The following is a 13421-nucleotide window of genomic DNA, read 5'->3' on the forward strand; positions in this document are numbered from 1 at the left end:
TTATTTCCAGAGACTTCTTTCATTGCAAAGGAAATTTTAATTGACAAAAAATCATCAGTGAGCATAATCCACTACTTTTGCATACGAAATACCAGATCACTTGTTTACATTGTAGAATTTTTATTTACCTTTATATAATGAGACAGAGGAGGGAATAATTATGAAAACAAAGATAACAGATTTTTAAGCTCTTCGCTGGATCAATGTTTCGGTTAAATAGATCTTCTTTAACTTCATGTGTGTGTGTGATTATGGCAAAGCCTCGAGGGCTATCTGCCTTAGGGGAGGGATGCCTTCGTGGAGGACTTAAGGGAAACTGGCTCGTATACTTTAGCTTCATGTCTTTCTTATTTTGCTGATACGTATTAATAATTAATCGTTAGCGAATTAATAGAATTCAGGATATATAGTTTTTCCATTTTCTCAAATTTTACGTTCATTTTAATATGTTAAACAGACCAAAAAAAAAAGTGAAGGCCATAAATAATTTATGATTGATCATCCTTAATTACGATAATATTCTGTTCAAACACCTCGTGAATATGTGAATTTATTTCTTGTTTATTTGAATTCTATTATCTTGAGATATATTTACAGATTTGCTTCGATTAAAAATCAAACTCGTATTGTATGGATATTGATTTTCGAAATTCCAATTTTCAGCAACCTAAATCGTTTCTATAGATTGAATAAGTACGAGTGAATTTATAAACCATGACCACAAAAGTCCTTACTTGGCCTTTATTTTCTCGATCGTTGGTCGTAGACACATACTTCCTATTACAAAGATATTATTTATGACGCAACAAAATCATAGCCTCTATTTTTAAATTTAAAAAAATGTATAAATTACGAAATCGTAACTTTTTTGCATTTTCCTCCGTTCCCCTATACTTATATTTAGGGAAATTTTGTACTTATTATATAACATAGAAAGCAAAAAGTTTCACCCCCATACGACAAAAATTGACCTAGATATTTGTTATTGAATTTTGGGAATTTTATTTAAGGGTCGTATACAAATGGAAGAGTGAAATATTTGCATTTGTACATAGCTGAAAATAAAATATCGCTTCGAAAAAGGTTTCTGGTGTTAATAGAGTTCTTGGCAAACATTTCTATGCAATTTATTGTGAAAAATATTGATAAATGGCAGGCTTCAATATATGGGCACGTAACTAACTCGTAATATATTATTTGCATTAGTTTAAAAATGAAAAGTATTTGTATTTAATGAATATTTTGTACGATTACTAGATTATGATTCTAAAGTAATAAAACTTCATGAGAATTCTAGTAACACATTTTTAGAATTTGAAAACTCAAATTATTTGGCGTACCAAATGTAATAAAATTATTAATTAACGACACTAAATCACAAAACAGTTCATTGAATGACAATTAAAGGGAAGAACACTTGATTTATTGTGATATATTTACTAATCAACCCCTCAATGAAAATTGAATATGACTTCAGAGAAATTATCGATTTTAAAATTAAAATACATCTCGGTCAATTTTGGTGTACGGGAGTCAACCTTATTGTGTGTGTATTTTTTTTTTTTTTTTTTTCCTACAAAGAGTAGAAAATTTTCCTAAATATAGTATAGGGACCGAGGGAATGTATAAAATCCAGAAGCCCAGAAGGGCTGTTAGTCTTGAAAGGGCATTTTGCGTTGAATTAATCCTTTGTTGCATCATGTCCACTCTAGTAGACAAAAGTTTAAATTTGTTTATTCTTCTGTAAATGTCTTAACAGATTCCATTCCTGTGTTTACTCATTCTATATTATTAGAACTTTCAACTGTCGATCATAGAGGGCTGTATAGCATCACTAAGTAAAGCATTGCTATTTGGAAAATAGCTGCTACTTCTGTTTCCAAGTTAGTGCAATTTCTCATAGTAAACATTATATAATATTGCTTACATTTTCTTATACTGCCATTTTTTATTCATAATTAGTAATTTTAGACATTTTATTTTAAATGTCAGTTTGAGAAAACTGCGGAGTGGGTAGAGCTATTGAAAAGAGTGAATTGAAACCCAAATGTACTGCTTATCAAGCCAAAACACCACTGGAAATGTTTATGTTTGGCAAGGAATTTCTAGAACATTTGGCATTTGAATCCAATAGGTACAGGTTACAAAATCGTAGCAAAATGAATCCAATCACAATCGACGAAATGAAGGTATTTGGGGGGGGGATCTGTATGTACATGTCAGTTGTAGATTTACCATTTAGAAGATGGTAATGATCACTGCAAACAAGGCAGGAAAGGATTTCAAATGCAATGACCGTAAATCGTTGGGAAGAGATTTGTATGCATGTACGTATATGCATGCTGTCCACTGTAGTGAACAAACTGTAGCAATTATTTAAAACGAAATTTGAATATAATTAATTTTTTTTATTATTACCAAGGTTATTTTAAGTAGAAAAAATACAAACATTTTCGTTTAACTTCTCTAGATTATTTGTGTGCAACAAAGGGTTAACTATAAACGGCTGTATAACTTTTCAAATTTTTGGCCACCAAATATTATCGCCGTGTATTATATTCAAAGAAACTAAATGAAGAATCTACATGAATGTATGTGTGTTTCTCGCATTGTGAAAAAACAACGGTACCTACAGTCGCCGAATTTTGAATAACATAGTCCTCCACCCGAACATGGCCACCTGGAAACCCTAATTTGGAATTTGTTTTGTTGTCTATTTCATATTTTGTAAAACTTTAATGAATTTTATATTAAAAAACTCAATAATTCCAAAGCGAGCTGTGGCAACACTGAAGGGAATGAAGCATTTTTATGTGCAGCGCGTAAGACTGTCTGTCGGAAATTCTAAAGATATGCTGTTTTTAAGTAATTTTTGACCAATGTGGCGTTTGCCCAAATGCTCTCGAAACGCGTATGTGTCTGTAAATGAAAAAAACGCCTGTTTGGGCGTAATATAAAATCTGAAAGTTGTTATTTATGTTTGTCTTTAAATTTAAAAATATCGTAAAATAAATTCTGCAATTTTGTAAGTATATAAGAATATAGCCTTTGAATGACGTCGCAAAAATAAAGGCCGGGTAATCCCCCCCCTTATGGACGTGGTGTATATACCGACTGACCCAAAATTAACGGGAAAAGTAAGAATTTTGTAATTCAAAAAGTAATACAATGCGGTTTTTTAAAGAAATTTACAGAAAGGTACAGCTTTATTTTTGTAAAGTAATGAAAGATTTTATTGTCAGAATGGATCTAATTTTCACCTTCAAGGGGTTCTTCATTTATGTCAGAAGTTCATTCGCAATTCTCAACGCCGCGAAGATTACGAATGTTCAATGTGACGGCCGTCTTTCACGAGAATGACCTCATATGTGGCATGACACTCTGCACAGCATCAAAGGGGGTTCCTTTGTAATTCCTGTTACACGATGGCAAATAATTTTCTGTGTGGCCAGTAACACTGGCTGATCTCTGTAAACTTGGTAACTTCAAATCACCCGTAACAAAAATTATAAGTAGTTAAGGTCTGGAGTCCTCGGTGGCCATTCATAGTGGAAAGAGCGAGGATACTGTCAACGTCAAATGTCGATTGTAATAGGTGATGGACAGAAACTGTAAAAATGTGCTGACCATTGCGTGCATGCTACGCCATAGAGCACTTATAAGGTGGGAATATTTCTGTTTCTTAAAAGCGCTGCATAAAGCTCGACTGTAAAAGAAATAGTTCGAAATGAGTTTCTGTGATTTTCCTCGTGTGTAAATAACATGAAAGAGACCCTTAGAAAGTTCTTCATGAAGGTATCTCTGCCTTACGGAAAACAGTTCGCTCTGCATTACTTTAATGGATGAAAGTAATTAGTCCTTTTCCTACCCAGACTTTGCTTGATAACTCTCATAGCTTCACAGCAAAATGAAATTTTTTCTCCAAATCTCAGAATCTTCTAATAAGGAATCGTTGTAAAAATGTAGTATTCTCCCTTCAGAGAAATGAACTAATTTCTAAATTTAACATTTTAGAACAGGGTTTTTTTATAAATTGATAATTTTATTATTACACAGTGATACTGACAACTCTCGATTTACGGGGTCAATACTGGGGACGACGCATACTCTTAAATTAAGATCACGATTAGTTAAAAACACACAGGAAAGAGGAATAGCCTGTATTTTTGTTAACAAATAAATATTGTTAGGAATTTACTAGTATTTTAAATCAATTTAATATCGAGAATAAGTTGATTTAGTTACGCTAATTAAATAAAATAAAACGGTATGAGAAGCGGCTCCCCCCCCCGAAAAAAAAACAGTCTGAATTAAACTCATGGAGGTAAGAAAGGAAGGAGTGGCCAACCGGCACTAAAAGTGAAGCACTGCTTCGAAGCTTCGGTCACCAGATGGAGTGTTCTTTGTTTACATTCAGAAGCTCGCTTGACAGTGTTCCGATAGTATTTCGACAGATGACAGTTCGATACAAATCGAAAAAGGGATACTTTCGCATGAAAGAAACATTCATAGTGTGATGGATTTGTATAGTTTAGTGACATTTACGCAGAAATCACATCTTTGTTACTTTTCGATTACTAACAACAGCAATTTTGATTATGAATTTGTTTTATAAAATTCTAAGCTGTTGAACTACAAAAATATAGATTTTAACAAAAATGTTATGCTTAAAGAATGAAAAATACCTTACGGTACCTTTAAAATTGTATACTTCTTTCGATACCCTTGATAGAGTATTCGCTACTTTTATTTTATGTTCCAAATGCCAAAATGTTTTAAATAAAATACATTTTTTTCACATCCATATATTATTGTAACATGTATCTTTTAAAATTTTTTAGAGGAGTGGCTTTATTGCTGCTCATTTTAAACTCATCGTTTTAATTTTATATATCTGAAAAATAATCACTTTGGGCTTACACGTTTTACTTATTTGGGTTAATTAAAAATAAAATCCTTATTTTATTCCCTTTCAGAAATGTTCAGATAAAGTTAAGTACTATGTAAAGTATTTCGCCAATTTCTAATAATTCTCTAATTTAAAATGAACCGAATAGAGCATTAATTATAAATTGACTTATATTTTTCGATTTAAAAGATGCCTCAGAAGCCAGAAAATCATGTCATATTTAAGAAAGTATTTTAGGAAGAAGATCTATAAATAGAAAAGAAATAATGCATAATTTTATTATTAATAATACAATAAACTTTGATCTTAATTTTTGTACCTTAACCAAATAAAATGGAATTATCTTAAATTTTTTTTAATGTAATAAACGAAAACTTGCGAAAATATTTCATTCAAATTAAACCATTCTGAGAAAACTGTTCTGTGAAAAGTATAGCATTTAATTCCGTTCAGAATGAAATGTTGTTTAAAAATATGTTGTTTTCCTATACTTAGGACTCTGAAGTATTGTAGAAAAAGAAAATATATACATTTATATGCATATTTACGACGTAATTACAAAATATTAACATCCGATCGCGTCAAAACCTATTGAACTTAATGGTAAATGACCCAATGTTTTGGTCACCACGTAGGGATCGCCGGTGCTTCGGAGCAGAGTATGGGAGAAACCTGCTTAGGGCTACTCCATCTTACTTCCTACCTCCATGATTAAACTGGGGGGATTGTAAATTACGGGAAAACAAACATCATTAGAAATTAAGAAACTAAATAAAGGGCGTTAAGTATCAGTATTTACAAGAGAACTTAAACAGTGTCAATGAGTTCAAACTCTAAAAACGTCGGTTAAAACTTTTTTTTTTATTGTGAAATATTTATATGTTTCGTATTATGTGCAATTAAATTACAAACTATTATGGATAACAGCTAAAAAAATATGGCATCATCTGAATCAGCCGTACGTATTTTTGTTTTCTTTATTATATTCTTCGTAGACTGACTTGTTTTACGAAATTCTGCGAATACTAATGCCCCTTTCATTTGAAGTAATTTCAATACAAACGACGTTCAGCTCTTTAAGGAAAATGCGTGGAAGAGAAAAAAAGGAGCTGTTTATCTAGTTCGGAGCAAAAATTACTCTAACTTATATTCTCGGATTTAGTTTTAGTCTTGAACCCGGAATAGAGAGTGAGAAGCGAAATGCAAAAGAGTCTGAGCTAGTTTTCAATCACGTCGAATACGCTAAAGAAATTTTGATAGATGGTAATTTCGATATGGGATGAAATTTCTAATCTAGATTGCCTACATTTTATTGCCAGCTATTGCAGATTGCATAAGTTGGTTTGATTTACTTAATTGTGACAGAGCACTCGAGGGCTATCTGCTTAAGGGTATGGATGCCTTTGTGGAGAATTTTCTAATGGAAAATGGCTTACATATACGTTACACATGGATAGAACCATAAAAACGCCCTTGCAGCCCGCCCGTATTCGAACCCCAACTACTAGCGTTCAATGACTTTACCGCTCGGCCGCTGGTGGGCGCAGATTGCATGAGAACATGAAAATGTTCACTACTGTTTGAATACATTTACTTAATTGTTTCATAAAAAAAAGTTGTCTGGTTATGTATGTATGTGTGGCATTTAGATGTGGATAGGTAGATACAGATATATAAATAGATATGTAGCTATCTAAATATAAATAGATAGATATATAAATATAATACACTGACTACCAATAAGTATTTGGACACCTATGCAAATGACGATATCTGCGGTTCTAAGGTACGTCCCGGACTCCGCCGGTATATATCGTGTAGGAAACAGCATCGGCTTTAGTAGCATGCAAGATGCCTCGCAGTTCGGAGCTCTCTGATTTTGAGAAAGGTATAGTTATCGGGTATCACAAATGTGGCCGATCCTTAAGGGACATATCTAGCAATCTGAAGTACCCAAAATCGACAGTGGCCTATGTGATTAAGAAGTGGAAGGTGAGCGGTGATTGTCGGAATGTTCTCCGAGTCGGCAGACCAACGAAACTGGGAGATAGAGACCGACGAGTGCTGTCCAGAAAAATTCGGAAGAACCGCTCCCAACTGATGGCCCTCATCCGCGAGGAGTTTCAACAGGCATCCGGGAGTATTGTTTCAATGAATACCATCCGTAAGGCAGCACATCTTCTTGGTTTTCATGGTCGTGCTGCTGCCCATAAGCCTTTGATCACAAAGTCCAACCGCGCTGCTCGGTTAATGAGGGGCAAAGCACATCGAAATTGGACCGTAGATCAGTGGAAACGAGTTCTTTGGAGTGACGAATCAAGGTTCACCCTTTACCGTTCGGATGGCAGGGTCTGGGTCTGGCGTCTACCTGGAGAACGTCTTCTGCCAGTATGCATTGTGCCAACAGTCAAGTTCGGCGGAGGTGGAATTATGGTCTGGGGGTGTTTCTCCTGGTATGAGCTGGGACCCTTGGTCCCCATTCATGGTAAACTCAACTCCGATGCTTACTGCACTATTTTGGATGACAATGTGCTTCCTACGTTGTGGCAGTTTTACGGGTTGGACCCCTGTTACTTTCAGGACGACAATGCCAGTTGTCATGTTTCGACGTTAACCAAGGCTTGGTATGGTGCCAATGGAGTTCATCGAATGGACTGGCTTGCCCAGAGTCCAGACCTGAACCCTATCGAGAACCTCTGGGACGAGTTGCATTGCCGAATTCAGAGGTGCACTACCCGTGCAAAATCGGTGAAGGAACTTCTATGTCTTCTCCAAGCCGAGTGGAAGAAAATACCACTAGCTGTCATACAAAGACTTGTGGAAAGTATGCCCCGGAGGGTCCAAGCTATAATTACCTCTCGTGGAGGCTCTACCAACTATTGATTTTGAATAAAGTTAGTTTTTCTTTTCTATCACAGGTGTCCAAATACTTATTAGTAGTCAGTGTATATAGATACATAAAATAGATGCTTTGATATAGAAGTAACATTTTTTCTTATATGCCAATATAACAAGTAAATGCACCCAATATAAGAAATCTTCATCCAGTACCAGAAGCACTAATATAATGCTATAATGCTTTCACCCAATATAAGAAGTAAAATCACATTAATTTGGGTTATCTCATCACCCAGAATGGGAGGGAGGATTCCTTAATTGGAAGTAAAACAAGCATGATTATGCTCTGTGAATAATAAAAACAAATTTGCATGAATGAAACTGTGTTAAATTAGGTAACGTCTTTCTGAAGAGGGTAGTGCGATCTAATCTTAAGCTAGTCGTTTTTCTGAAACTGCCACTGAGTGAATTTAAACCGCTAATTATAATTAATTAGAATGTAATATTTCAAATAATCATTAAAAATAATATTCGTCTAGAGGTAGTTCCGTCCCCATAAATTTCCTCTTTTCGGCATTTTATACCTTCCTTATCAATATGCAAGTATATATATGTAATGATACTTAGCGCGTATTTATGTGCATTAGTAATGTATATATCTTTTTTCAAATTTACGCTTGTTAGATTCCTATTGTTCAATATTATCATTGTAATTATTTCTATTGTTTTTTGTATTCGCTCAGTGGAATTTCGATTACCGCACTTAAGTTATTATATTATTTGTTTTAATCAAGATTTTCCCCCTATTATGTCATCTTAACTTTCATACTTTGAACCCGTTCCAGTAGAAACTCCAAGAAGAAGGAGTGTAGAAGAGCAAAAGAGTAACATCCGCTCTTGTTTTTCCATGGGAACATATGATATATAGCTACAAGTTTAAAGTTTATTTTTGTAACATGGTTTTCATAATTCAACAGTGATTTTTTTATCGGTTATAGATATTACTACCTAAATTTTAAATTACGATTAACTGCTTATATTTATATATTTTTAATGATTACTGACATTGCATTTTATTTAACCCTTTTCTTAAATATAATGCATTTACTAGGGACTTCAGACTTTATTTCGTTATATGTTGATCCCGCACGTATATTTCCAGTTGCAGAATTATGAAAATCTGGTATACATTTTTATAGAAACTCCTGTCGCAACTATGGGTGGGAGGGTTTTCTGCAAATATAACTTTTTTGGCATGACCTGTGCTAAGAGAAAGTTCTAGCTAGTAAAATATTAATTATGATTTAATAAATTAACTATAAAACATTCCATACCGTTACGTGACACATTCGTAGAATATACGTATTTAGTATTTTCAGGGGTCAGATGCAAAATTCACTAACTGGTGGTGTTTTATCCAATACAAAACGATAAATTGTCGAAACGAGCAGCGTTTGCTTTTGCAGCTTTGCCTTCAGTTTTATTTAGTGATAGGCAATAAAAAATCATTTAAATCAGTAAATTCTTTCTTGTAATCCTCGAGAAAATCTGCATGTAAAAGAATGTAAAAGGATAGATGTAAAGGAATCTTATATCAACTTTATCTTCACTTTTTTTAAACTTTGACTAGTCTAGCAAAAGGGTGTCAGAATGCTGGATGAGGTACCATCTGAGAACTCATAGGATGTTACTCTGCCCCATATCGCACTCATTTATTATATTTTGTCAAGAAATCAGGCTGAATGATGCATGCCTGTTTATGCTTGTGGTCCCATCTCTCAGAACTGGAAATTTTTCTCTTCGGGAGGCGTATGGAAAAGCTAGACATTGTGTTTACCGTACCAACCACAATGTTCAGACTATTTTAAGTAAAGACTTTGCGTTATTTTGAGAAGCCTTGCAACTGGATGTACATGTCAAGTATCAGCAGTTAAGAAAATAAAACCTGTAGCCATTATTTTCAAATATCCTGTATATTTCTGATATTTAGATCGAAACCTCATTAGTTCATAACATTTACTTTTTTTTAGCGACTGGCAATGAACCTGTAGAGAAAAGCTATAAGTTCTTAAAAAAATTAATCTTTTCCATTATATTGGCTCTGCTGTGGGTCATTGATACTGTATCGTGTTCAGTATTTAATCCATTAGCCATTGGTCAGTTTCGATGCTACGCTGTTTTAGAATTTAACATATTTCATAAATTTCAGAAAGAATGCATTTTGTGTTAGTGTTAAAAACTGTGGAATTTTCCCTCTCCAATCGTATAAGTATATTATTTTTGCTCAGTTATTCAATAATGAATTTATTTTCTTCCAATTTGGAAACGTTACGACGAGGACAAAGGGTGGATTATTGAGAAAAATTTTCTAATGCTTTTTAATGAGATAATTTTATTGAAAGAAAGAACTATATATATATATATATATATATATATATATATATATATATATTATAGTTGTATTTTGAAATTCTTTTTGATTCTGGCGAAGAGAAAATCCTGTTTAAGAGTTTAATTTTGTTGTTTTTAAAATTGGAAGAGCCAAATTTTGTGGCTTTCTTTCATTACCTCTTGCCATCATTTTTAATCGAGCAATAAAGAGCGTAATGGATTCTAAATTTAATTTTCTTTTAAGATACTGAATTTAATCGATTTGATGTAAATTCTTTGTTAGATATTTGTTTTAAGATTCATTTATTGCATTTATAATTTTGTTGCTATCATGTGTTTAGCGATTATTTAAATCGAATACGTCTAGTGAATCAAGAACACTTTCCGAGAATACATTTGTGTCATGTTTATATATATATTACGGAAACTGGGTAGGAAGGGTTCCGTTTCTTCTCATAGCATTTAGATTTCTATTCTAACTTAAGGCATGTTTTATCTTTTGTAACATCATTGTCCCAGATCTTTCTCATGTAGAGGTGTTAGACCATTCGATCGTTTAACGCTGTCATTAAGGCAGGGGTTAAAGGGAGGAAAGAACGTTCGACTGTCAAAACAGAGTTGCCATCTGTAAGGGAGGAAGTTAATACAAATCGAAAAAAGTCTGGAAAGGAGTTTCTCTGTCATCTAGAGGCGGGATCTGTTTTCATCAGAAATATATTATCGTTGCTAAAGTAGAGTCCAAAGTCGCTCTCAACAGTTTGAACATTTCGAACAGTTCGAGAACATTTGTCCAACAGTTCCCTCCCTCACACACCGATGTCGCGTACATACTTTTTTTTTTTTTTCCATTTTGTGTTGTTACCGGGAAAATCAATATTTTCCTATTACAGCAATTAGCTAGTTGAAAGTTGAAATACGCGTACTTATTAGAGCAAGCATTTCAACGATATCTTATAGATAAATATAGCTTACGTTTTTGTTGTTCAGCATAGTAATCCCCGCTGTTAGCATCTTTTTCGAGAGCCTCCTATCGGATGTAGTTGGCAGACCATTCATCGTTTAGGGATCACCGGCAGCGACCATGAACTCGTACTATTGTAACACGCTTCGCTTTATATCACAATCCGTAACTCATAGAGAAGGTCACTAACTAACTGTAACTCGTGAAATTGGAATAGGAAGTGAAGAAACACGTGAAAAGCACCGAATTGTGTTGTAGAAGTTTTCGAGAGCTAATGAAACTAATGAATTCATTGAGATACTTTTGCAATGCATCGAAAAGGAGATCACTGGAATAACGAGTTCACCAACGCTCGTTTCACGCGGTGTTTGTGTGCGTAGTTTTTGCTTCTCAGTGTGCCGCTTGTCGTCACCCCTTTCAAACATGTGGAAATCTCTTTTCAAATTTTCAGATGAGAGAGATGCCATACAGAAGAAAACTTTCACGAAATGGCTCAACAAGCATCTGAAGAAGGTGAGTTTTTTTTTTTTTAAATCTTTCTTCTATCTTATTATTATTATCACAAATAAATTGACTGCTTATCTGATAACCTATGACGCACGTGCTCTGTGTACTGCATACCTTTTTAGTGTTCTTATTCTTGTTGATGAATGCGGAACAGTCATGATGACTATTTGTCCTTCTTTGTTTTCGATATTGCATGCGAGGAAGGCGTGCGCCGTCGGAGACACGAAGGGCGTGCCGATGCAATCGTTAAATAATGTGACCTGGGTGACTGAAACAGGTTCACCTGCCCTTCAGTTTTGTCCCGCGCTCTATTTGAGTGTCGTAACAGTGATCCTTGCTATCGCAACAAACTTTAGTGCTTCTCTGCGCAAAGATGCTCAGAGATTACACATCCTTTGTTTTCATTTTAAGACCCACGTGCCAAAAATATTTTCGTGTGTGTCGGATTCGGAAAACATCAAAGGCGTGATATCTTTTATTGTAACGATAGAGACACTCTGACATATTAAAGGGTATTTGTTCCACTGCCATGTTCCGTCATAAAATGTTTTGTTTTTTCCTTAATAAAACTCGACAGGAGTGGCTGGATCACTTACATAAATGCATAGGTATATAAATTCGAATATGCATAACCTATGCATAAATCGGCACAAATATAAATGCGAATTTATATAATTTCCCATTTATATTTAGCATTATCCATCTAATATATAAATTAAAATATATTTATCATTCTCTACATTGCAGTGTTCAAAATGTTTCGAATAAAGGACATCTTGAACTATCTCTCTCTGAAATGTAGCAGCTTATTTTGGCTGTTAACCACGTACCCAGAAGCGTCACCAATGACGAGTAATACATACATAGAAGTAGATCATACATGAAAGTAACCGCTGTTATTTTCAACATTTTCTCTTATATTCTTCAAAACGAGATGACTTAATAAGTAATATATTTGCAAAATGAGACAGATTAACGTTAACTTTATTCTCCGTTTATGAAGTGAGATTATTTTTTACTGCAGTTATTTTAAAGTTTAAAATCTCGTTTATTTTTTCTTCGGCTTGGTTGCTAGCTTTCAGTAATTGTGATTAAAGTTATATATAAATGTGATAATAGGAAACTATATCAAAGCCTGTTCAGTATAATGGAATAATGTACTTATGGATGACTTTCTAAGAAAATTCATTAATATTTTCGCCATATGCGGGGAATACAGCTTGTCTGATTCGCCTAAAATTGAACTCAAAAGCCAAACTGTCAGCGTTCAGCTACTTTTGTTCTTTGGCTGTTGCTAATTGCGTACTAAATTGCGTTACTCAATCTGTATCTTTTGGATTTAGGCAAGCTTATTGAACATAGTTCTTGTATCTAAATTAAATTATGATTCAAATTATTTATCTGTTTATTTTTGACATGATTAAGAAAAGCTCAGTTTCTTGTTCGATCAGGGGTACGGCCTTCGACCAAGGCACCCTGGTGTTCCAACACCACTCCCACATAGGTCCTAAATCCCGTTAAACAAAACAAAGTCCTTGAGTTTACAGGTAGAACAAGATAGAAAATTGAAGACTAGAAGGCAAATACTTATCAGTAAGATGGTGATTTACCGTATTTTTTATGAATGTACTTTTGAAAATATAATCATTTGGTAAAAGAATTTGACAGACTTGCCTTCTCAGTTTCTTTATATATACATAAGCAACCATATAAGCAGCCATTCATAAATATTACCTATACCATCCCATTTTCATTTCAGAAGACAAGTTTAAAAATAAAATAAAAATAAAATAGGACAAAGACATGCAATCTTTG

At 33.9% G+C, this 13421-nt stretch overlaps 1 protein-coding gene across 7 annotated transcripts in view; it reads left to right on the top strand.

Moving 5' to 3' along the window:
- The window catches only part of LOC118197123 (uncharacterized), a 466504-nt gene that overhangs the window by 95873 nt on the left and 357210 nt on the right, over nucleotides 1-13421 (top strand). For all 7 annotated transcript variants that reach the window (XM_085807503.1, XM_085807502.1, XM_085807499.1 and 4 more), the window contains exon 2: nucleotides 11551-11612. In XM_085807503.1, coding sequence (XP_085663629.1) covers nucleotides 11551-11612 — 62 coding nt within the window. The remainder of the gene's footprint in view (nucleotides 1-11550; nucleotides 11613-13421) is intronic.

This window comes from Stegodyphus dumicola, chromosome X1 (assembly GCF_044657685.1).
Source record: "Stegodyphus dumicola isolate Sdum_Otavi_A_Nest chromosome X1, ASM4465768v1".
NCBI lineage: Eukaryota > Metazoa > Arthropoda > Arachnida > Araneae > Eresidae > Stegodyphus > Stegodyphus dumicola.